General features: G+C 44.4%; 1 protein-coding gene across 3 annotated transcripts in view; it reads right to left on the bottom strand.

The window, feature by feature from the left end:
• The window catches only part of ARHGAP4 (Rho GTPase activating protein 4), a 256,952-nt gene that overhangs the window by 14,814 nt on the left and 215,091 nt on the right, over positions 1–27,047 (bottom strand). For all 3 annotated transcript variants that reach the window (XM_040322987.1, XM_040322988.1, XM_040322989.1), the window contains exons 14-18: positions 23,970–24,047; positions 15,638–15,772; positions 11,710–11,812; positions 2,522–2,755; positions 587–663 (exon numbers count right to left, since the gene is read on the bottom strand). In XM_040322987.1, coding sequence (XP_040178921.1) covers positions 587–663; positions 2,522–2,755; positions 11,710–11,812; positions 15,638–15,772; positions 23,970–24,047 — 627 coding nt within the window. The remainder of the gene's footprint in view (positions 1–586; positions 664–2,521; positions 2,756–11,709; positions 11,813–15,637; positions 15,773–23,969; positions 24,048–27,047) is intronic.

Genomic DNA, 27,047 nt, shown 5'->3' with positions numbered 1-27,047 from the left:
AGCTGCTGACTTTAAATAATTAGACACTGACCTGTCCCACGGTCCAGCGATGCGGGTGTACAAAGCCTCGCTCCTCTCCCCCTCCTCTGCACGGTGCAGGCATTCTTACTGTGGGGCACCCGGCTTTGGCTTCACCTCCAGGCATGCACTGCAAATGCACGAGCCACGCTACGTGTTGTGAATGGCCGGGCAATCTTCTGGGACACGTCACAGGTCCCAGAAGATTGCTCAGCCATTCACAGCATACAGCACGGTTCGCGCAGGGAGGGAGGGGGTAGAGGTGAACTTCCTTCCGGCGCAACAGACCCCCGGGAGGAAGTGGGAGCTGGGTGCCTCTAAAAAGAGGGTATCCCACCCCCATAAGTGGAACTCCACTTAAAGAACCCCCATAAAAAATGTTTGGGCCCTGCCCCCCCACATACAAGCAATAATTTTAGGCCATAATTCATGGGTGATTCTACACATATAGATAGATAGATTAGATACATAGATAGATTTTAAATAGATAGATTAGATAGATAGATAGATAGATAGATAGATAGATAGATAGATAGATAGATAGATAGATAGATAGATAGATTCTTACCGTCCTCACTGACACCCATTTCTTGGTGCATCTCCTGGTCACTTTCTTCAATGGTGACTTCCAGGGCTAATGCGTCGCTGCAATAAAATTTGCAAAATTTATTTTTAGGAGCAATAAAAATCATATATACATTAAAGGGGTTGTAAAGGTTCATGTTTTTGCACCTTAATGAATCCTATGCATTAAGGTGAAAAAACATCTGATTACAGCCCCCCGTTTTACTTACCTGAGCCCTGGAAAGTCCCGCATCACGAATGCGCGCTTCCTTTGCCCGGGCTTCTTGGCTCTTCATTGGATAGATTAATAGCAGCGCAGCCATTGGCTCTCACTGCTGTCAATTAAATCCAATGACACAGGCACCGGGGCTGGGGCCGAGTCCTGTACTTGGCGGCTATGTACGCCAAATACAGAACTCAGGAGTGCGCCCGCAAGGTAACCCCCTTGGGAGAGCGTTTCCCAGAGGGGGGTTATCTGAGGCGGGGAGGAGCCGCGAGCACCACCGGGGGACCCCAGAAGATGGTGTTCGGGGCCACTCTGTGCAAAACGAGCTGCACATTGGAGGTAAGTATGATATGTTTGTTATTTAACCACTTCCAGACCGCCGCATGTACATATACGTCGGCAGAATGGCACGGACAGGCACATTGGCGTACCTGTACGTCCCTGCCTAGACGTGGGTCGGGGGTCCGATCGGGACCCCCCCCCGGTACATGCGGCGGTTTCCGTGGCTTCAGGAGCGATCCGGGACGAGGGCGCGGCTAGAAACGCTCCCCGGAGCTGAAGAACGGGGAGAGCAGTATATAAACACGGCTTCCCCGTGCTCCACTGTGGTGGCTGCATCGATCGAGTCATCCCTTTTATAGGGAGACTCGATCGATGACGTCAGACCTACAGCCACACCCCCCTACAGTTGTAAACACACACTAGGTGAACCCTAACTCCTACAGCGCCCCCTGTGGTTAACTCCCAAACTGCAACTGTCATTTTCACAATAAACAATGCAATTTAAATGCATTTTTTGCTGTGAAAATGACAATGGTCCAAAAAATGTGTCTAAATTGTCCGCCATAATGTCGCAGTCACAAAAAAAATTGCTGATCGTCGCCATTAGTAGTAAAAAAATAAATAATAAATCTATCCCCTATTTTGTAAACGCTATAAATTTTGCGGAAACCAATCGATAAACACTTATTGCGATTTTTTTAACCAAAAATAGGTAGAAGAATACGTATTGGCCTAAACTGAGGGGAAAAAAAATGTTATATATGTTTTTGGGGGATATTTATTATAGCAAAAAGTAAAAAATATTGATTTTTTTTCAAAATTGTCGCTCTATTTTTGTTTATAGCGCAAAAAATAAAAACCGCAGAGGTGATCAAATACCACCAAAAGAAAGCTCTATTTGTGGGGAAAAAAGGACGCCAATTTTGTTTGGGAGCCACGTCGCACAACCGTGCAATTGTCTGTTAAAGCGACGCAGTGCCGAATTGTAAAAACCCCTTGGGTTATTTAGCAGCATATTGGTCCGGTCCTTAAGTGGTTAAAACAGTTTTAACCTTTAGCCCACATTCACACTACAACGCGGCGTATTTTGCCGCGACAAATTGCGGCGTATTGTGCCGCGATAAAACGGGTCGTTTTAAACTTTTTTTTTTTAACAACACATTGTTGTCTATGCCGAACGCCGCCTGAAAAAAAGGGTCCGGGACTTTTTTTCAGGCGGCAGGCGTACGGCGTGAGATGTGAACCATCTCCATAGACAAGAATGTGAAATCTCCCCTCCAGCGGCACGAGCGTCGGGCGTCTGGCGTGAAAACGCCTAGATGTGAATGGAGCCTTACAACCACTTTCCCTCAGGCTGTAATGCAAGCAAATAACTATATGTGCACTATAATATAGAGACAGTGACTGGTCATGGTCACACTCTCTACTCACCAGTATTCTTCATCCTCTTCCACCGTCATACATTTCTCATACACGGGACCCTCCAGTTCTGCTTGCCCTGGGAATATCCGTTCTTGATAAATAATAATTGTCTTTACAACTTCATTAACGTGAGCCTGAACGGATACTGGATCCTCCCCCTCGGGGATAGAAACCAACGTAGGGCCAAAGCACACGGCCAGGTTATAGGGGTCCATCATGTTCTCATCACTGTATTGTGACAAACTTGAGAAAACAGAAACAGGGAAACAAAAGATGTGAACCTGTCATTTAGGATCAACCAGGTAAAGGATCAGTTCATCAAAAACTTGCTTTTAAAGATGTAAAACAGTAGGACCTAATTACAAGGATATCATTGGCTGCTTGAAACCAATTAACATCAAACTCATGGGTCAAGGGGGACAGGGGAGTGGGTTTTTTTTGGTGGGGACTTTAACGGCACTGATAGGAGACGGTATAATAAAAATTAACAATATTTATTGAACATAAAACAATTACAATAGAAGGACATTTAGGGACAGGCCCCACATTGCACATCAGAAAAAAAAAAACGACTGTGTCAAATGAAGGAAGCCAGTGACCTTGACCGGTTTCGCGGATGTACTGCTTCTTCAGGAGGGATTTTCTAAAGGATATTCATAAAACTAGTAAATGAACAAGCAAAAAAGTACAGAATATGTAAACATTTTGTTAAAAACACAGCAGCAAGCTACTTCACACTGTTCCCCTGACCTCACATACCATACACATATACCCTTTTTCCTTCCCCTCACCCTCTCACCTCCAATCCCACCCCATCACACCCTTTCCTATCTCCCACACTTCTTCACTCATCAGCTGGTGTCCAACCTCACACAAGTATCTTTTATCTTCAATTATATTATATTCATTACACCTTTCACCTCATCAGAGCCCGTTCTAACCTAAATCCCCCTCCATGCGCCAAAGAAGGCAACAACCAGGCCCCGCGCTTGATCATTGTGACCAATCTGGGTGAGTCTTTTCTCCCTTGAGTAGCTTGCTGCTGTGTTTTTAACAAAATGTTTACATATTCTGTACTTTTTTGCTTGTTCATTTACTTGTTTTATGAATATCCTTTAGAAAATCCCTCCTGAAGAAGCGGTACATCCGCGAAACCGGTCGAGGTCACTGGCTTCCTTCATTTGACACAGTCGGTTTTTGTTTTCTGATGTGCAATGTGGGGCCTGTCCCTAAATGTCCTTCTATTGTAATTGTTTTATGTTCAATAAATATTGTTAATTTTTATTATACCGTCTCCTATCAGTGCCGTTAAAGTCCCAACCAAAAAACCCCCACTCCCCTGTCCCCCTTGACCTATGAGTTTGATGTTAATTGGTTTCAAGCAGCCAATGATATCCTTGTAATTAGGTGCTACTGTTTTACATACTAAATGGGATGTTGGCACATCTTACTATTTTTACCATTATCCTAAAAGAGGCTATACTCTCCCCTTTTCAGTCGCTTTTAAAGATAACGTAAATTACCTCCTGCATTAAATGACTGGATAAAGTTCCCATTGCTATTATTGTGAAAACACCTCAATGTTGTGTCCAATACATGGGATTTCCAATGTATTTTCACATGCCAAGGAATGCAGCAGGAGAAGAGATACTATATGGTGATATACAGTGCATTGAAAAAGTATTCATACCCATTGAAATTATCCACATTTTGTCATGTTACAACCAAAACCGTAAATGTATTTTATTGGGATTTTTTGTGATAGACCAACACAAAGTTGAAGGAAAAGGATAAATGGTTTTCAATTTTTTTTTTACAAATAAAATATCTGAAAAAAGAGTGGCGTGCATTTGTATTCAGCCCCCTTTACTCTGATACCCCCAACTAAAACCTAGTGGAACCAATTGCCTTCAAAAGTCAACTAATTAGTAAATAGAGTCCACCTGTGTGTAATTAAATCTCAGTATAAATACAGCTGTTCTGTGAAGCCCTCAGAGGTTTGTTAGAGAACCATAGTCAACAAACAGTCTAAGGAACACACCAGACATGCCAGTGATAAAGTTGTGGAGAAGTTTAAAGCGGGGTTAGGTTTTAAAAAAATAGTCCAAGCTTTGAACATCTCACGGAGCTCTGTTCAATCATCATCCGAAGATGGAAAGAAAACGGCACAACTGCAAAACCTACCAAGACATGACTGTCCACCTAAACTGATAGGCCGGGTATGAAGAGGTTTCATCAGAGAAGCAGCCAAGAGGCCCATGGTAACTCTGGAGGAGCTGCAGAGATCCACAGCCCAGGTGGGAGAATCTGTCCACCGGACAACTATTAGTCGTGCTCTCCACAAATCTGCCCTTTATGGAAGAGTGGCAAGAAGAAAGACATTGTTGAAAGAAAGCCTTAAGAAGTCCTGTTTGCAGTTTGCGAGAAGCCATGTGGGGGATACAGAAGACATGTGGAAGAAGGTGCTTTGGTTAGACAAGACCAAAAGGGATCTTTTTGGCCTAAAAGCAAAACGCTATGTGTGGCGGAAAACTAACACTGCACATTACCCTGGACACACAATCCCCACCGTGAAACGTGGTGGTGGCAGCATCATGTTGTGGGGATGATTTTCTTCAGCAGGGACAGGAAAGCTGGTCAGAGTTGAGGGGAAAATGGAAGGAGCCAAATACAGGGCAATCTTAGAAGAAAACCTGCTGGAATCTGCAGAAGACTTCAGACTGGGATAGAGGTTCACCTTCCAGCAGGACAATGACACTAAACATACAGTCAGAGCTACAATGGAATGGTTTAGATCAAAGCATAGTCATGTGTTAGAATGGACCAGTTAAAGTCCAGACCTAAATCACATTGAGAATCTGTGGCAAGACTTGGAAATTGCTGTTCATACGCTCTCCATCCAATCTGACAGAGCTTGAGCTATAGACGAACGAGCTAAAATGAGTGTTGGCCTGCGTCCCATGACAACCAGAGTCTACCAGCACCTTGTGACGGCTGTACGGAGGACCGGAGACTGTCAGTAGCACAGAGGCCGGGAATCGGAACACCATAGACGGAGTGTACCGGAGAGGCGAGGCCTAGTTGGGTGAGAGGGCACCTGCCCAACAATATACTGTGTTATGGGAAGTGGTAGCCTATAGACCCACTATCATAGCCTGAACTTTACCACGCCACATGCAGGAATACATTGCATTCAGCAGTAACTGTGTATTATAAGGATTGGCGCCTGTGTCGCCCGTTCGCCACGTTCATCTTGAATGCTTACTTTCTTCGTTATACTTGTTGGATTACAAATTATTAACGCGCACCACCTTAAGCTAGCGAAGACTCCCATTCACTGGAAGGAACTATTCTGATTAGCTGAGCTGACACAGTAGGACACGTGTTTGAGAGTCACCCACCAGGAGGAGCCAAAGAGCCTATAGACTCATATACATGGTATATTTAGCATAGACTCAAGTGTACAGCATTGCTGCTCCTGAGAGCTGGGTGAGGCCAGGTGGAGAGGTGCTCCGGTGCTTATAGTGCTGCATTGGAGACATCCCTCCGCTGTGTTCTTACACAGCTCTTATATTGATCTGCCTTGTTTGGATTTGTTAATTAAACCTCTAACCATTGACTCTTGCAGGGCCCTGTAGGAAGTCAACTGTGGTGTATTTACTTCTGTGCATTTTCCTCTATTAAGTAAATGCTTTTGACTAAACAGTACTTTGTGTGGAGCCATATACATTACCACTTAGACAGGTGAATGGTATCAGGTAATAACAGTCAACTGTATTTTATTATTGTACGATAACATTGTGGTCCCCAACAGCCAGTGGGGTCCACAATCGTTGTGTGTTCCAGTTGTGCAAAGGGAGGGTTTGAGCCAAACTATTGGGGTGGATAGACAGAGGGTAGACCCAAAATCTAAACCAACAGCTTCTTCGGGGGTAGTGCTACATATATATAATCTTTCTGGACATTTATTTTTTTTTCCCACTTGATTTTGTTATAAATAAAAAATAACTTCATCTTATTTAATAGTGATTATCTTATTTCACTCACTTCTGATAATCAAAATGTATTTCTATTTGCAGTGACCGTTTTGCATGTTGGTTTCCATTTTTTTTCACATATACACAATGGCGCAACACTTATTACTTACTGTTATTCAGTAGAGAGGATATCCTCTTGTGTTTGCTGCTTGCATATTTTTAATTTTTTAGCACATTTTGTGCGGTTTTCCCCTATTTAAATAATTCTTTAAGATGAAACCTACGTGTTATCTTGTTGATCACAAGCGTCTGTTTAGTATAACTGTTAAAGCCTGGTTCACACCTATGCATTTTTTAGCGCATTTTCAGTTTTGCAGAAACACACTACAGTCCATTTAACACGGTTTCCTATGGGTCATGTTCACATCTGTGCAATCCCTCCATTGGCTCCCACCCAACTAATTAAATTCCAATTACCAACAAGTTACAAAGCCATCCACAACTCTGCCCCAAGTTGCATCACTAGCAACGTCCAGATAAAAGAGGGAAATTTCCTTTTGGCGAACTGGAGCTGGACAGAGGAACGGAAGAACAATATCCAAGTTGATCTGAAAGGCAGAAACTACCTTAGGCACGAAGGAGGTCCTGGGCATCAACATCACCTTGTGCCTAGGCAAAACCTTCAGACGCTTGCCTCATAGAGGTAAGGTAATGGCTATGGCTACAAGGTGATGTTAAGTTCTAGAGCACAGAGAGAACCAGATTCAGATACCATCGAGACACAGGGGAACGGACCGGCGAAAAGTGCCAAGGGAGCCCCTCTGTACAAAAGTCTGAGAGGCAGAAACCTGTCATCTGATAGTTCTAAAGGCAAGAACTGGTCCAGACCCAGGTGCAGGATGGAGCAGATTCATCCTATGGAGAAACTTCCAGGGTGGAAGCCCTGAGGCCCCGTACACACGGCCGAGAAACATATCGTTTTGCTCGTCGAGTTCCTTGTGAAGCCGCCGAGGATCTCGGCGAGCCAAGTTTCCCCGTTGACTAACGAGGAAATAGAGAACATGTTCTCTATTTGGCCCGACGAGATCCTCGTCGGTTTCCTCTGCCGAAAGTGTACACATCACCGGGTTTCTCGGCAGAATGCGGCTCCGATCGAGTTTCTGGCTGAATTCTGCCGAGAAACTCGGTCGTGTGTACGGGGCCTGAGACTCACACAAAGTGAAATATGCCTTCCATGTCTGATAATAGACCTTACATCTGCCTTGGCTAGTCTGGAGAAATAGTGAATGGATCCTTCGAAGCAGTCAAAAATTAGGTTTCAGGACAGGGAATGCATAGATCTTGGTGTACTGATCCTCATGCCGCGTACACACGGTCGTTTTTTGTCTTGTAAAAAAACTTCGTTTTTTCTCATGAAAAAAAACGAAGTTTTTCAAACTTAATTTTAAAAAACGACGTTGCCTACACACCATCGTTTTTTCAAAATGCTCTAGCAAAACGCGGTTACGTACAACACGTACGACGGCACTCTGTTCCATTCAAGCTCGCGTCATAACTTGCTTCTGAGCATGCGCAGGTTAAAAAACGTTGTTTTAAACGTCGTTTTAGCCCACACACGATCATTTTTTATGACACAAAAAACGACATTTTGAAAAACGACATCAAAAATTTAAGCATGTTCGAATTTTTTTTTGGTCGTTTTTTAGAAGACAAAAAAACGACATAAAGCCCACACACGATCATTTTAAATGACGTTTTTTAAAACGTTGTTTTATTTCATCACAAAAAACGACCGTGTGTACACGGCATTAGAGTCACCAAAGCCTTCACTGCTTCCACTAGAAGATTCCGATACTTTTGTGTCAAACCATTCAAGGTTCAGGATCCATCTGATTCACTGTAAAATCTTGTGGAATGTTCTCTCAACAAGATGTTGTCCAAGTATCCCACAATGGGGATTTTAGAGGAGTGCAGCAAGGCTAGGGCTAGCACCTTAGGGAATAGGGATGAGCTTTGTGTTTGAGTCGAATGTTCGTCGAATTACGGACATTATGGGCCGTTCGCGCCAAATTTGAGTGGCGTGTCACGGCCCATAATTCACTGCGGCATCGCAGTGCATTGCTGGCCGATGATTGGCCAAGCATGCACTATGACCCGCATGCTTTGGCCAATCACAGCGCGCAAAAAACAGAGAGCCATAATTGGCCAAAACCAGGGTGGCTTTGGCAAATTATGGCTCAGGGGGTTTAGTACACCCCCCCCCCCCACAATATAAGGCCGCCTCCTTGACGGCCTTGTGTAGTGTGTTTTGGTGGTTAAGACAGAGACAGAGAGAGAGAGAGAGAGAGAGAGAGAGAGAGAGAGTGTCAATATTTTTTTTAGTTAGATAGAGCAGGCAGGCGAGTCAGTTTCAGTTACAGTGTGTAGAGGATATATATGCATCCCAGGTGTTGTATATATATTTATACACTGTATTGAGTTTAGCTAGATCCACTCTTCCTAATATACTGACAGGCAGGTGATTGTGAAAACACACAATAATCCGCGATGATGGTGTAAAAAAGCTGCTGCTGGAAAAACCACCTCCTGCGCTGGTACTAGAAAAGATTGTACCCTGGGCAGGCCTACAGTTTTGTTTTTCAAAGTCCAATCCTTCTGTAGGCAGCAATATACCCAAAGGTTTAAGACTTCCTGTTTCCGGGCAATCATCAAGAGAGAATTTTTTTCTCATTGATACCCCTTATAGTCCTGTGAGTGCCCACATAATTTCTAATGTGTATGCATGGGCATCTGGGCCATTTTGATTGACATGGAGTGCAGGTAACACTTGTCGACATTTTATATATAAAATATATGAAAGGTAAGAGTTTTTATACAGAGTTTTCACCCTGCAATGTCGATTTATTTGGACATCCTTGACTTGCCAATACAGATGAAAAAATACTACATATCTCTACTTTGGATGTAAAAAATATAAAAAGTCAGTTGATTTTACTTGTTAGCTGATGGAATTCTCTGCAATCAATAAAGTCATGATCATCCATGATCAACCACACTTAGAGTAAGTGTTCTGTTGCACAGTAGTGATCTCTTTATGGTCTAATGAAAAAGAATAGTCAATAATCCACTGAAGTATGGCAGGCCTTAATTGCATGCCAAGTGCCCTGGGGAGGGGGTAATATATGTCCATGTGTGTCTCTAATTAAAAAAGCTACGTATGCTGCTTTCAAGCTACCAGTGAATTATGTTTTGTAGTTGCATTAATAAATGTTGGTAAAACAATCAGTAAACATACGAAATTCGTTTTTTTTTTTTCCCTTTTCCTAAATTATTTTTATATCCTCTTGCAAGGTGGCTTTGAACGTGTTGGAAAATTTGACTACTGCAAAAAGAGTCAATTCCCTCGCACAGCTCTGCTTTCATGTAGCACCTGCACATACAATGAGAAGATTTTAGTTGAAAAGACAGGGTATCTTTACAGAATTTAAGTGCCCTCAGGACTTGCCGCTTTAAAACCCTATTGTAGCTTCTTTTATTAACCTTAAAAAAAAAAAAGTGAGGGTATCCGAAGATAAAATAATAAAAACAAGAATTCTCAGTAAATCACAGTCCATCACCTTAGGACTTTAGGAAAAAACTGAGGACTCAGAGTGAGGAAGGGTTAGAAGGTAGGCATCCTGGTGGCATATCCTCAAAAGCTTGGCCAGTGTCCAATCACCCGAAGGTAGGGGCTATTCGGGCCGCTAGCGGGGCAGTTTTACCCCCGCTAGCGGCCAAGAAAGGGTTAAAAACCACCGCACCATGTAGCACTAACCTCCAGAGTAGGGTGACCAGGCATCCCCAGTTTCAGGGGACAGTCACCTGATTGAGGACACTGTCCCCAGACCAAGTCTGTCCCTGGTTTTGTCCCCAGATTGGATTTAATAGGGGGCAGGGGCAATTTCAAAGACAGTCAGTGCAGAATAAAAAAAAATTGAATTACACACCCCCGCTCCGCCGTGCCTACTAGCATAGGGGGGTTGTATTTTTCCCCATTATCTGTGCCCCTTTGATGATTAAAAGGTGCTGGTTGGAGCGGAGGGAATATTTCTTCAGTTTCGGGTGCATGCCCATTCAGCTTCGCTCGCATGTTCTTCTGCCTTGGCTCAAATCCTGGCCAGCCACCTGCCTATCTCCTTGCCTTCCCTGGCAGAGTGCTCTTCCTCCGCTCCCCATCCAGTAGTAGCCGGGGCCCGAAGAGTAAGACTTGAGAGGCTGTGCGGCGGGCGGCGACGGGCAGAGAGCCGCTGATTGTTTGCGAAAAAATATGTCCCCGGATTTCATTTTAAAAGTCTGGTCACCTTACTCCAGAGGGGCCGCCACTGACGATAGACAGGTCACACCCTAGCTGCCTCTTAGCGTCACCAGCCCCAGGAGAACTTGAACCCACCTAGCAAGCGAGGAAAGAACACTGAGCAGGCCTCACAGACATTTATCCCCTCCCCAACCACCTTCTGTGTGCCTCCTTCCAGGGATTGGCTGAGGCATGATAATTATTCGTTACTGGATATTTGACTGTCCCTGTCCTATATGCTGGAAACTTTTCTCAGAAGCAGGACGGAGAAATCAAAACACTCAGCTTAGAAAGCCCTGGCCAGACAAAAACAACAGGTTACTGCTCCATCGACTAAAGTAAAGCCAACAACTAAAATGAGCCTAACAGCCTAACTAGAAGGGGGCACTAGATCCAGGACTTCTACCATCTCCAGAGATCAGGCACGCCCTTGCCAAGTGACAACTACTATGCTCCAACCAACAATGTTTATGCTCCCTGAGGAGCCTACTTGAGCCCTAGTAATAAAATAAAAAAGGAATAAATAAAAAGACATTCAAAATTTTTAAGTTCTGTTTCCCATTCAATGAAAATAAATCAGTACAGTATTCAGCTAGATCTTTTAGGTACAGTGTAGCTAGACCTCTTGGCTAACATACCATCCTAAAGCTTTTTCTATGTTTTTTCTTTAGCTTTGTGTACGTACTGCATGCCAACTGCAATCCCTGAATTCAGCCAAGGCACATAGAGAACTATTCATGTTCAAACCCTTGCCACCTTTAGTGATTGGCATCCCAGCCACCCAAATAAATGATGTCTGTTTTTTTGCAGCCATTTTGCTTTAGTGCATATTGCAATTTAAAGCTAAGCAGAGTTCATAAGGTTGTCTTTACTCCTGGGTTACTTACTGGTTTAGAAAGGCAAAGAGGTATCGTAGTACAAGTGTGACAGTGATGGGCAGCTGTAGCACCAGCTTCTTTAGGGGAATTACTCTATCTTGTGTCTCCAGCTCTGCAGAGAAAGAAGGACAGTGAGATTACACATTATATTTATAACAAGTCATACCTACATATAGGGTCGAAACAACTAATCGATTGTGAAATTAATCGATTACAATTTTCATAATCGATTAATCGGCCAGTAACATAATGGGGTTAAAAAAACAAAAATTATCCCTTTATAGTACAAAAAAGCAAATCGCTACTGTAAATATTACCTTTACTGTCCCACAGTAAAAAAATGAACCCCTAAGACCCGGTTCACACTGGGGCGACTCGTCAGGCGACGCAGCCGCCTGACAAGTCGCGTCCTATTCTAGTGAATAGAACCGTTCTAATAGGAGCGATGCAAGTCGCTCCGACTTAGAAAAAGGTTCTTGTACTACTTCGAGGGCGACTCGGGGCGACCTGCATTGACTTCTATACAGAAGTCATTTTGCAAGTCGCCTTAGATGTCGTCTTCATGTCGCCTGGCCGAGTCGCCCCCAAAGTCGTGCCGCCCCTGTGTGAACCGGCTCTTACAATAGCGATTATTTGCTCTTTTTGTACTTATTTATGTTTTTTTAACCCCATTATGTTACTAAACATCTCAGGCCTGGGTCACACCTCTGTTTTTTGGTGCTTTTTGCAGAAACACAAGGACTTTTTAATGCAAAACATTCCTTTTTTTTTTTTTTGGCTCAATATACTTCAATGAAGAAGCTGCAGAAAAGCATGTAATGTGTTTTTGCAACAATTTGTGTTTTGTAATCTGCCCAACAACAAATTGGCCCAAAAAAAATTAAAATGCATTTTTTTTTTTAAAGCGGGGGTTCACCCTAAAAACATGTATATACCATTACATTCAGCATACTTCCGACATGTAAAGTATGCTGTTTTTTTTTTCCCGCTGTACATACCGTATTATTGTTCTTTTCCACCCGGCTTCCGGGTTCTCACTCCCGCGGGAGTAGGCGTTCCTATGCAGCGGCGCAATGTCACCTGGAACTTAGCCCACATGATTGACGTGATTTATAAAAACTTCCCCCCCGGCGGATAAGGTGCGTCACGAGTTTCCGAAAATAGCCGAACTGGGAGTCGGCTTTATACGGAGCCTGCGCACAGACTAGGAGCTGTGTAGAGCTGACTGCGCAGGCGCCGTATAGAGCCGACTCCCGGTTTAGCTGTTTTCGGAACTCGTGACACGCCTTGTCCGCCTGGGGGACGTTTTTATCAAGCACGTCAGTCCCAGGTGACATTGCGCCACTGCATAGGAACGCCTACTCCCGCGGGAGCAAGTACCCGGAAACCGGGTGGAAAAGAACAATAATACGGTATGTAAAGCGGAAAAAAAACAAACAAACAAACAGCATACTGTACATGTCGGAAGTATGCTGAATGTAATGGTATATACATGTTTTTAGGGTGAACCTCCGTTTTAAGGCTATTATCCGATTAATCGAAACAATAATCGGCCAACTAATCGATTTTGAAAATAATCGTTAGTTGCAGCCCTACCTACATATAATGAATGTTGAAAATTACATGTCCAAATCTGTATCATTCTAAGGATGAGGCTCCACGCTCCTGGCAAGGTTCCCCCCTCACCATGTAAGAGACATATGGCCTGCATCTATCTACACTGTGTAGCATTGATTGAGAAATCTGTTAGATATATTTTTTTGTTCAGCACACAAAATATAAGTACACCAGTAAGGCCAGCCCAGTAATATACAATGAAAAAATATGGTTGCTCCCAAATACTGTATACTACAAACACACTTAAAATTAAAAAAATGCAGCGCTAGAAACGCAGCTAGAGCGATATGGAAATCGTTCCAAGGTTCAGGTGAGCCAGTAGGCAAAGTTCATTCACTGCTGCATAGCTCCCAACTGTCCCTGATTTCGAGGGACTGTCCCTGATTTGGAGCAATGTCCCTCTGTCCCTCATTCCTCCTCATTTGTCCCTCATTTTGGTCTGATCTATATAGATGTATAAAAGGTGAACTTTTTATCTATCAAAAAGTGTTTTCCAGGGCTAAACCTTTCATCCGATTTCTAAATTGCTGCATTTGTAAGTTCCAAAGGCCAATATAAAGGAATAGTAGTGATAAAAAAAAAAACACACTTGTGAGTTTAACAAATCCTGTTTTTTTTTGTACAATTCTCCTTTAAGGGGCGTGGCAAGGGGAGTGTCCTATGCCTGCATACTTTTGCTGATAGGTGTCCCTCATTCCCATCTCAAAAAGCTGGGTGGTATGCTGCTTAGACCAGACCAGGGTTTGGGGGCTCTGGTCTGTATCAGTGTGGAGAGCCAGCTGTAAAGAGCAGAAGCCACTCTGTGGATATGGGTGAGAGAGTGGAGCGGCACCACCCTGAGTGCAGTATATTAATTAAAATTCTATGTTTAATAAAAAGTAAGTAATCAACTCACAACTCGCATATCTTTGCCTTATGAAGGAGTACGCATCCTCCGAATGCGAGCTCGACCACGCCTCCCGTCCATCACCTCTGACATGCTTGTTGTGTGACTGGCTTCAGCCTCGGGAACCCCCTGGAGCACCCAGGAACTGCTGACCACCACCGCTGCCCATCTGCCCTTATTTTTATTAAATATTGAATTTTAACTGACATACTGCACTCAGAGTGGCGCCGCTCCTCTCTCTGACTTAAATACACGTACTGGTACACTTAGCATTTATTTATATATTTTAACTGATTGTACTGGTATATGTAGTAAAAACCATAAAAGATAAAAAAATTAAAAAAAGCGTATACTACCAAGTATGTCCTGCAACCAGTTCTTTGGAACATTTATCAGCTTGAATGAGAACAGATCTTGGACAAATTTCTATGGGTCACAGTACATCATTGCTCTTTGTATCATATCATTAAATAGTCAGTCCAACCAAAACTGGTATTTTTTTTTTTTTTGGTGGGTTTAAATTACTCATGGCCTTCATATAGCCCTCTTGGACTCCTGTGGTGAACTTTCCTACTTAAGTTCCCAAGTTTGGGTACATGCCAGTGAGTCAGTTTAATGGCATCTATAAAGTATCTCTAGTCTATATTAAAGACATTGGCCAGGATTCACATACAGCGGCGTATAGTTATGCCGGCGTAGCGTATCGAATATACGCTACGCCGACGTCGCGCAGAGCGGCGAGCACAGTATTCACAAAGCACTTGCTCCCAAATCTACGCTGGGTTCCCTCAGCGTAACTCGTCGTAACTGGCAGTGGGCGTAAGCCATGCTAATGAGGCGTGACCCCATGTAAATGATGGACAGAGCGTCATAAAGATACGATTAACGTACGGCGCGCATGCGCCGTCCCGTGGACGCATCCCAGTGCGCATGCTCAGAATCACGGCCTAAGTTACGTCGAATCACTGCCTACGACTTGAACGTAATCTACGCCCAGCCCTATTCACGTACTATTACGTAAACGACGTAAAATACGACGGCTGTTCCCTGGTCCATACCTTTGCATGAGTTGCACCTCATAGATGGGGAATAACTTTACGCCGGCCGTACGACTTACGTAAACCGCGTATATTAATGCACCGGGCGCAAGTACGTTCGTGAATCGGCGTATCTCACTCATGCATATTCGAATCGTAAATCAATAGGATTGCGGCCAGCGTAAATATTCGCACACGATACGACGGCGTAGGAAACTTACGTCGGTCGGATGAAGCCTATTTTCAGGCATATCTTGCTTTCAGAGTCAGGCGCATAGATACGACGGCGCATATGTGCACTTACGCTGCGTATCTCGAGATACGTCGGCGTAAGTGCTACGTGAATCCGGGCCATCCTTTTTACTCATTCAAATACAACAAAGGGATAGGCACTCACGGAGACTGCACAGCAGATCATGAAACATTTCATTAGGAAACAGTGGCTTTTCCAGGCCTCTGAAGTACAATTTGAGAACCCCGGCTACAGAATCCACATCGTTTCCAGTGTAGCTGGAGTCCAGCGGGTCCTCTCCTGTCAGGAAAAAAAGGGGACAACATGTTATATGAGAACTCAGGACAAACTTCCCGAAAACTTGCATATTGTAAGGTTTTGTGTGCTTAAAGCTTTACAAGGTTACAAATCAGGGGCTAGTAGGTTGGAGACATTTTGTTTACTGCAGGCTGAAGAAAGATGAGCAACCCGAGGAAAAGAAGAGAAGTAATGGTGCACAACAGGAGACTAGATATATGACCAATGGACACATAGAATGACAGCGCAGCGGACACAGGGACTTAATGCTGGACAAATGGAATGACCAATGGACTCAAGGAGCCTCATTAGGCAAAACAAATGCTGGCGGCACACAGGACATGAACACTGGACACATGGAGCACACATGGATAGACTTGCACTGTACACAGAAACTCCACCGGCACAAGGACAGACAGACCAAACACCATATTGCAAACAGAAATAGACTACAACCAGACAGAAGGACAGATCACACAGGAACTATCTAAGGACTAAGGAGTGAAATCAGTACTAGACACAAAGAGCAACTACCACTGGGCACAGGGACATACTACCACTGGACATAAGGAAAGACCTCCACTTAACACAGGCATCAACCACCAATGGAAATTTTGACAGTTCAACATTGGAAACAGGGAGCAAGCACTACCTGACACAGAGCATCCACCACTGGATGCATGGAGCGAACACCACTGGACACATGAACAGACCACCACTGGACAAAGGGATTGACCACCTCAGGACACAGGGAGCAACCATTACTGGCTGCAAGGACTGACCACAGCTACATCCAGGGATGGACCACTACTAAAAATAATGAGATAAGGTATGCACACCAAATACAATAAAGTGGCAAGTAACAGATTAGATCAATGGGCCCTCGTTGCACTGGTGTGATTTGCACCAAGTTGATAATAATATAATAGATGATAAAAATGCAAGTCATTAGAGAGTCAAAAAGAAAAAGTCAAAAACAGAGCTACAAAAAACATGGTCACACAAATTGACAACACTGACAAACACAAAAAAGCATGGTATTTATTAGGGAAAGTACAGAATAGAAGAGTTAAATGGCCACCACTACCAAAACAAGCACAAAGTCACTGCCATTCCGATCACAAACTGCCCACCACCACAGCGATCGAAGGACCAGTATTATACCAAGGAAGTGACTACCGAGGTAGCTAGGAAATGACCACCACAGAAACACTACAATTAGGGAGTGATGACCAGATTAACTCCAATATAGGCAAGAAATGGCTCCACTTTAACACACGGACTGTAGTCTGACAGAGATCAGCAACACTATACAGTATCTCACAAAACGGAGGACACCCCTCACATTTTTTGTAAATATTTTATTCTATCTTTGCATGCGACACTGATACTGTAGATCAAGAAAATGATCATAACCATAGCCAATCACTGACTCCCCTAGACCCAGAGAGTGATACCAACCATAGCCACCTCTAGACTCAGAAAGTGATCCCAAGTGTACCTACCTCTAGACCAGGGGTCTCAAACTGGTGGCCCTCCAGCTGTTGCGAAACTACAAGTCCCATCATGCCTCTGCCTGTGGGAGTCATGCTTGTAACTGTCAGCCTTGCAATGCCTCATGGGACCTGTAGTTTTGCAACAGCTGGAGGGCCGCCAGTTTGAGACCCCTGCTCTAGACCCAGAGAGTGATTAGCACCATAGCCACCTCTAGAATAAGAGAGTGATCCCAACTGTACCCACCTCTAGAACCAGAGAGTGATTAGCGCCGTAGCCACCTCTAGACCCAGAGAGTGATTAGCGCCGTAGCCACCTCTAGACCCAGAGAGTGATCCCAACTGTACCCACCTCTAGACCCAGAGAGTGATTAGCAACATAGCCACCTCTAGAATTAGAGAGTGAACCCAAGTGTACCCACCTCTAGACCCAGAGAGTGATTAGCACCATAGCCACCTCTGGACCCAGAGAGTGATCCCAACTGTACCCACCTCTAGACCCAGAGAGTGATCCCAACTGTACCCACCTCTAGACCCAGAGAGTGATCCCAACTGTACCCACCTCTAGACCCAGAGAGTGATTAGCACCATAGCCACCTCTGGACCCAGAGAGTGATCCCAACTGTACCCACCTCTAGACCCAGAGAGTGATTAGCACCATAGCCACCTCTAGACCCAGAGAGTGATCCCAACTGTACCCACCTCTAGACCCAGAGAGTGATTAGCACCGTAGCCACCTCTAGAATTAGAGAGTGATCCCAACTGTACCCACCTCCAGACCCAGAGAGTGATTAGCATCGTAGCCACCTCTAGACCCAGAGAGTGATCCCAACTGTAGCCACCTCTAGACCCAGAGAGTGATCCCAACTGTACCCACCTCTAGACCCAGAGAGTGATTAGCACCATAGCCACCTCTGGACCCAGAGAGTGATCCCAACTGTACCCACCTCTAGACCCAGAGAGTGATTAGCACCATAGCCACCTCTAGACCCAGAGAGTGATCCCAACTGTACCCACCTCTAGACCCAGAGAGTGATTAGCACCATAGCCACCTCTAGACCCAGAGAGTGATCCCAACTGTACCCACCTCTAGACCCAGAGAGTGATTAGCATCGTAGCCACCTCTAGACCCAGAGAGTGATCCCAACTGTACCCACCTCTAGACCCAGAGAGTGATTAGCACCGTAGCCACCTCTAGAATTAGAGAGTGATCCCAACTGTACCCACCTCTAGACCCAGAGAGTGATCCCAACCACACAGTACAAAACAGATTATAGCGCACACATTCAAGAATGACATTTATCCTGAACACCTGAACATATTCAAAAACATACGGGGGTTTGGTCACACTATATGGACATATAGTGCCAAGCCCGCTTACTGTGACAAAGTACCCGGAATTAGTGGGTCCTACACTAGAAATAGAATGAAAGATCCTGCGTCTCAACCATGGGAGCCAAGCTCCTCTATGTGAAAGAACTGAATGAATTCCTCCTATGCACTGGTGGCCACTAATAAGGAGGTAATGAGGAGGGGGAGGGGTGCTCCAGCCCAAAAAAAAAAAATCGGGGTACTTTGTCACAGTAAGTGGGCTTAGCAATAGATGATCATATAGTGTGACCAAACCCCCGTATTTTTTTGAATATGTTCTGTTTTTAACTAGCCTTGCAGGATAAATGCAATTCTTGAATGTGTGCGCTATAATCTGTTTTGTACCGTTTGTTGGTCTTGTAGCTGCACCATCTTGAATCTAAACGCATTTTAGGGTGTTCCCCCAAATATGTTTTTGTATTTTGATCCCAACCACAGCCACCTCTAGACCCAGAGAGGGAACCCAAATGTAGTCATCTATAGAACTAGAGAAGGATCCTGACCATAGCCACTTCTAGAGCCAGAGAGTGATCCCAAATGTAGTTACCTATAAACCTAGTGAGTAATCCCAACCATAGTCATCTCTAAACCCAGAGAGACATCCCAACCATAGCACCTCTAGACACAGAGTGATCCTGAGCCATAGACACATCTAGATCTACAGAGGAATCCCCAACATAAGCATCCCTAGACCAAGAGACTGAGCATCTCTAGACCCAGAGGGCCATATTCTCGTAGATTTGAGGCGGGCGTAGCCATTTACACTACGCCGCCCCAACTTACAGGAGCAAGTGCTGTATTCCCCAAACACTTGCTCCGTAGTTTGGGGCGCAGTAGTCTAATTGGCCCGGTGTATCCCTGCGTAATTCCAAGGGGGCGGCTTGTATTTAAATTAAGCGCGCCCCCGTGCCGTTCGAACTGCGCATGCGCCGGGCTTAAAATAGCCCAGTGCGCATGCTCCAGTTCTTGACGGAAAACGTCAATGACACCGACGTGTGCGTCATTGAGGTAAAGTCGTAATCAAGAACGACTTAGCAAAACGACGTACCCGACGGGAAAAGACGACGCGGACCCGACGCCATACTTAACATGGCATACGTGGGACTGGCGTAAGGTTACCCCTCATATAGCAGGGGTAACCTTACGCTTACGCAAACGACGTAAGCGACGGTTACGCAACGCGATTTCGTTCGGGAATCGGCGTATCCGGCTCATTTGCATAAACAAATGAGACCTGAACGTAAACGCCACCTAGCGGCCGGCGGCGAATTACATTTAGGATCCGACAGTGTAAGTGACTTACACTAGTCGGATCCTAGCCTAAATACGGCGTATCTTGTTTTGTGAATACAAAACAATGATACGCCGGCGGGAAATTCGATTTACGCCGGTGTATCAGTAGATACACCGGCGTAACTTGTTTGAGAATATGGCCCAGAGTTTCCAGATAGGTATCAATCTATCACAAGCAAACAAAATGAAAAATGACATTGAAAGCTCTTCCATTAAAATAGGTTCCGTTAGTTGGGTATTTCTATTGCAGACCACAGAAGTGCTCATATGCCTTACTGAATGTTATTTTTACACAATGTATCTGAGTTTGAGTTCCTTCCTGTTATCACAGCAGTACCATGCAATGGAATTACTGGCAGGAAGTATGTCAGCTATAAGAGAGAAGTATCTTTCCCCACAATCACACTTATATTTAACAGATATTCAGGTCTGATAATCTGCTGTAACTGATGTGTCACATATATGTTTACTGGTTGCTAAATGACACTAATTTCATGAACACAGTCACATATGGCAAATTAACTCTTTACCAATATGTATGCCAAAATCATACTTTTTATGTAATAAAAATACAGTTCTACATTTTAGTTCTGATATAAGATCATTCACAGGACAGTATGTACAGCATTTTTTTGTTTAATAAAACATAATAATATACTACAGAGTTTTTTATGCTTCTTTGCTTTTACCGCAAAGAACCTTAAAAATCAAGGCAAAATATCCATACACCTCAGAGAAGATATCAGATGCAAGCAATGTCTGCATGTCAAGAAAAGGAGTCAAAGAAGAGAAAATGTCAATGTAGGGCTGGCATGACAGGGGTTAAAGGGGCTTGGGTCAAGGGGAGTCGGCGGAGACTTATGCCACGTACACACATGCAGGATTTCTAACGGGAAATCCCGAGGGGAAAGCCGAGAACCTGCTCGGTCAGTCTTTCCCATACGCAGGGCCGGTTTTCCCGACAGGAAAACTGCCAAAAACCGACGGGTGTTTTTGGGCAGTTTTTCCCGTCGGAAAAACTGCCAGGAGCATACACACGGTCGGGATTCCCTGTCAAAAGCTCACAGTTTTCCCGTCAGGAAAACTGATCGTGTGTAGGAGGCATCACTCGATTGGTGCAGGGGTGGACTGACCATTCAGGCACAAGGGCACTGCCCAAGGGCCCCATGCCACTAGGGGGCACCATCAGGGTTGCCAGCCTCAGTAAAACCAGGGACAGTATGTAAAAATCTGCGTTATAAAAAAAAGCCCAAGATTATAGCTGCCCCACCCCTTCAGTACCCTTTCAGTATGTGTCTGTGTATTCTGTGTGTGTGTATATTGTGTGTCTGTGTATGTATACTGTGTGTATACTGTGTTGCCCCATAATCTATTGCCTGGGGGCCCCATAATCTCCTATTGCCCAGGGGCCCCATAATCTCCTATTGCCAGGGGGCCCCATGTTGTCAGTCCACCCCTGGATTGGTGTCCAGGTTAGGAACGGTTGGAGCTGCAGCAGGGGTTCTGCCTGGGGTGAAAACTTTACTCACACCCAGTTAGTATGGGCAGAAAAGGTACTTTTTAGGGACCCATCTGAAATATGGCTCCCAGTTGTTCGGATGGTTGTATCTGCAATTTGTTGTCTCTGTGTCGGTGGTGTTGCGGCTGAGGGCCCAAATGAAGTTGGACGCAGGTACTTTCTTCTCTTGATGCCTACTGGGACATTGGATGGTTTTTAAGATGGAATTCCGCTCAAACTTGGCTTGCATACAAACGGTCACACAAAAGTTCTCTGAACTTTTGACCGCCAAGAACGCAGTGATGTACAACACTACGACGAGCCGAGAAAATTAAGTTCAATGCTTCCGAGCATGTGTCGAATTGTTTCCGAACATGCGTTGGAATTTTGCGCGTCGGAATTGCTACAGATGATCAGATTTGCCGTCGGAAAAATTTGAGAACCAGCTCTCAATCTTTTGTTGGTGAAATATCCGACAGCAAAAGTCCGATGGAACATACACACGGTCAGAATTTCCGTTCAAGAGCTCACATCGGACTTTTGCTGGTGGAAAATTCCGATCGTGTGTACGGGGCATTAAAGTTCAGGTCTCCTCCTATTGAGGAAGATAATAAAAGGAGTTTTCAGCTCATCTCTATAAGGGAGTTCGTATTTGGTCAAGATCACAAACCTATGATCAATTGTTCCACTGGAGGGAGAAAATTAAGCAACTCGGCACCTGCTGCAAGGTTTTTAAGGCCAGAAAGAGGTGTAAGGGGAAGCCCTCTCGTCAACTTGGCCTTATCACACTTACTTTTTAACTCAACTGTTGGTGCTATAAAAATCCTGTATAACAACAATAAGAATAACCTCCTGAAGTTAAACTTATTAACATATCTATACTATGATGCCAATGACAATACCTATGCCAGGGCCCTGGGCAAAAAAAAATTTGGGGCCCCCAATGCAATTTTGCTCTTTACCCCCATGCCATGCCATGCCATGTGTAAAATAGAAGAACTTTTTAAAACACTGACCAGACCGCATGCCATGTGTAAAATAAAAGAACTTTTTAAACACTGACCAGACCTGCACCTGCAATGCATGCCATGTCACATGGCATGCATTGCAGGTCTGGTCAGTGTTTTAAAAAGTTCTTCCAATTTACACATGGCATGGCATGGGGATAGGGAGCAGGAGCCTGTCTTGGCAAGCTCAGCTCCAGCCTCCGATCAATTCTCCACCGTCTACAGTGACAGTCTGACACACACTGCTAGTGCTAGTCTAGTAGTTTCACTTGACTAAGCATAACAAGCAGGAACCACCAGGCAGCTGCACTCCACTCCGCGGTCTCACTCTGATCTCTCACTCCTCCTCCCCCGCTCCTCCAATCAGATACACTGGTCACTGAACACTGCGCACGCTGCACGCATAGCAAGGGGCAGGGCCAGAGCGTCAGTGGAACTCAAGGCCCCGCCCACCCGTGGCCCTGCCCGCTCCGGCTCCTCGATCTAAAAAAAATGCAGCACTGACACTGGCTGCGCGTGGTGCGCCGCTGATGACAGTGACAGACACTGTCTGTCTGTTTGGGGATTTTCAGCGCCGATTTGTGGGCAGCATGCAGGCTTAACGGGCGGCTCTGCTTTGGGCCCCTAACAGTGACTGGGCCCCTAACAGTGACAGGGCCCTGGTTAGCTGCCCCGTTTGCCCTGCGGTAAAGACGGCCCTGACCTATGCCAATATCTATTAGGATCAAATTTACAAAGCTAACATATTAGGATTAATATCCTTATCTTAAAAAAAGTGGCAGTTCATTTTAGCGGAGTCCAATGGGATCTGAAAATTACAGTCACACAGCTGCCTTAGGTTTGTGGAAGACTTTGTGAATGGAGTTTATTATATATTGTTGTAGCATGCCAACACTAGCACCAGCAGCCTATCGATACAATGGAACCTTGGTTTATGAGTAACGCAGTTAAACATTTTGAAAGACGAGCAACCTTTTTTTTTATTTTTTTATTCTGACTCGGTTGGCAAGCGTCGTCTCACAAAACTCAAGCTAACGGGGTGTGCAGTACAGCATTTGGCCAGAGGTGCAGGGGGCGCCGGTGACACTCGGATCGGTTCAGAGCCGTTTTAAAATATTTGCAATTACTCAGAAATACTCCATTCCTGGGTGTTTTCGAGCCTTTCCAAGGTCAGCCAAGCTGTCCCCGAGGCTCTCCGGCACCCCCCTCTGGCCACATGCGGTATTGCATGCCATTGAATTCAATACGGAACAAATTATTTTGTTTCCATTAACTTCTATGTGGAAACTCTTATTTTCTGTGCTTGTAAATGAGATAACATATGGTGAAATGTGCATGTATTACAGAAAGGTCATTTTAATTTTTTTACAATTCTGTACGATTCCCAATTACCAGGATATTGAACAGAAGATCATTAGGTTACGCACTTATCAGAAGTCCCTCAGCTTCTCAGATCTCTCTACTGCTTACAAGTAGTAAACCTGTACAAATATTCCAGCATTCATCACACAGATATGACTTTAGTTTAGGGCACTGACCTCTCTCGAAGGCACTGCGGATCTCATTAACCTGGCCTTGGGATCCTGGGACGCGGAAAATACCTTCGTGCTGTAAGCCTATAAGTTGGAGGATATATAAGTCACAATTACAAAAAAAACAATAAAAACTTGATACAGCAAAAAAAAAAAAAAAGTACGAAAATAAAAACTTGTTTTACTTTAACTACTTTTTTTTTTACATTTCTTCAGTTGCTTCCTGATATCTGGCCTAGGCCAAAATGATGTCATACATCCCAAGAGTCTTCATGGCCATTTTTTTTTTCCTATCATCTGGAGGAGGAGTTTTCTCAGCTAAGCACACCCTCTTATTCAAAAATAAACTGTGCTAAATTAAAAATGTAAATAAATGATGAAAAAAGTCTATATGCATAAAAAACAAGAAAGTCCACGTAGTGACGTGATATCTGAAGGATCCCTTAATCGTGGATAATTTCACCAAGAAGTCGTGACAGAGAAAAACACCTCCACTTCATGAAATGGCTGCTTACAAGCCCCTAAGACCTCCTATCACGGGAGGTCTATATACCCAGCCAGGGCCTTTGGTCATCCAGGGAGAACGCGTTATTAAGCCTCCACCACATAATGGACTTGGGTTCCAAGAAAAGATAAATAGGTAGATTCAGAAAGAGTTAGGCCGGCTTATCAGTAGATAAGCCGACCTAACTCAGAATCTACGCCGACTTATGTTTAAGTGTATTCTCAATCAGAGATACACTTAAACATATCTAAGATAGGACTGCTTGCGCCGTCCTATCTTAGGTTGCAATATTTCTGCTGGCCGCTAGGTGGCACTTCCATTGCGGTCGGCGTAGAATATGTAAATTAGTAGATACGCCGATTCACGAACGTACGCCCGGCCGCCGCAGTACATTTACGCCATTTACGTAAAAGATAGGCCGCCTAAAATTAAAGCTTGGCCCTAGGTGGCGTAGCCAATGTTAAGTATGGCCGCCGTTCCCGCGTCGAAATTCGAAATTTTTACGTAGTTTGCGCAAGTCGTCCGTGAATAGGGATTTACGTCGTTTACGTACACGTCGAAATCAATAGGCCCGTGCGGCGTACTTAGCCGCAACGCACACAGGGAAATGTAGGCGCCCGGCGCATGCGCAGTTTAAAAATACCCTCAATCACGTCGGGTCAAGCCTCATTACCATTAAACACGCCCCCTTAGACAAATTTGAATTAGGCGCCCTTACACCCGCCCGCTTTAGGCTACGCCGCCGTAACTTAGCAGGCAAGTACTTTGAGAATCAAGTACTTGCCTAGCTAACTTAAGGCGGCGTAGCCTAAACACGCTAAGCTACGCCGCCGCAACTTTGCACCATTATCTCTGAATCTACCTATATGATATGTTTAAGTGTATCTCTGATTGAGAATACACTTAAACATAGGTCGGCGCAGATTCAGAGTTAGGTCGGCTTATCTACTGATACGCCGGCCTAACTCTCTCTGAATATACCTAAAAATCTCCATAGTGTAAAATCTTAAGGTTTATTTAGGCAAAAAAAGATGTTGCACTTACATCAATAAACTCGTAGCTAAAAGACAAGCCGGCCGGCTCAAAATACAGCCCGTAGTCCGGGACTCTGCGGAAACGTAGTGACGGCAGCATGTCGCTCCTCCCTACGCATTTCGTCACAGAGGACGTGTCTTAGACCTCTCGTGATAGGAGGTCCTAGAAGCTGGTAAGCGGCCAATTTCATTAGGTGGAGGTGTTTTTTACTGTCACGATGTATTGATAAAATTATCTATGATTACGGGAACCTTCAGATATCACATAACTACATGGACGTTCTTGTTTTTGTTTTTTTTATGCATACAGACTTTTTTCATAATTGTTTTTTTCATTTAGCGCAGTTTATTTTTAAAATATTGCTTACGGGGTGTGTATATCACATGAAAATTGCAGCTTGTATGGTCACATTAATTTTTGATATCGGTCACATATTGGATAATTGTGATAGCTCTGTAATATTATTTTTGATTTCTAATGTTTGAGTTATGGGCAGATGGATTCCATGAAGTAAATGTTACATGAATCCTCTGCCCTTACTCAAAATGGCCACAGCTAGAAATGATGGGGGGAGATGATTTCAAAGTGAAAGCGGAGGTCCCACTTAAAAACATTTAAATTAAAAGCCAGCACCTACAAATACTGCAGCTGCTGACTTTTAATATATGGACACTTACCTGTCCAAGGTGCACGCGATGTCGGCAGGTGAAGCCGAGCAATCACTCGGCTCTCGGCTGCCCCCGCCTTCATCCTCTGTAAGGGAATCAGGAAGTGAAGTTTTGCAGCTTTACCTCCTGGTTCCCTACTGCTCATGCGCGAATCACGCTGCACATCTTTACTAGTTCCGCTGTGTTCTGGGAGCTGTGTGTCTCCCAGAAGACAGTGGGGGGTACAGAGTAGGCGTCGGAAGTGGCGTAGACCACCGAGGTGACCTATGCCAGGAAATGGGAGCAAATACCTGTATTAGACAGGAATCTGCTCCCCCCTGAAAGGTGCCAAATGTGACACCAGAGGGGGGAGGGGTCCAAAAAGTGGAAGTTCCGTTTTTGGGTGGCACTCCACTAATTAATCAAAAAAATAAAGCTTGGAGACACAGATGGATGGAGGCATTTGCTTTACAGAATACAATTATTATTATTATTAATTTATTGTTATTATTAAATGGCATTTACAGTCTGTAGTGCTCAGGTACAGTTTAGTTCCACCGTAACAGTGTAAATGGGCCCCTAAAGTGTATCAAAACATGAGAACACCAATATAGTATACAGTAGCTTACCAGTCCCTAGACTTCATGCACACCAATGTTTAAAGGCTTTCCCATGCCTGGCAAGCCATAGTTGGCACATACAGCTGACCATACAAGTGCATGGCTGTACGCAAACATACTTGTCTTAATGGCAATGCTCCCAAGCATTTAAAGCGGGGGTTCACCCGAAAAATAAATTTTAACATTAGATTGAGGCTAATTGTGCGAAGCAGAATCGGGTGTTTTTTTTAAATCAATGCAGTACTTACCGTTTTAGAGATCGATGTTCTCCGTGGCT

Source organism: Rana temporaria, chromosome 9 (genome assembly GCF_905171775.1).
Source record: "Rana temporaria chromosome 9, aRanTem1.1, whole genome shotgun sequence".
NCBI lineage: Eukaryota > Metazoa > Chordata > Amphibia > Anura > Ranidae > Rana > Rana temporaria.
Note: the sequence above shows the minus strand (reverse complement) of the source record. Positions and strands in the feature narration are given on the sequence as shown.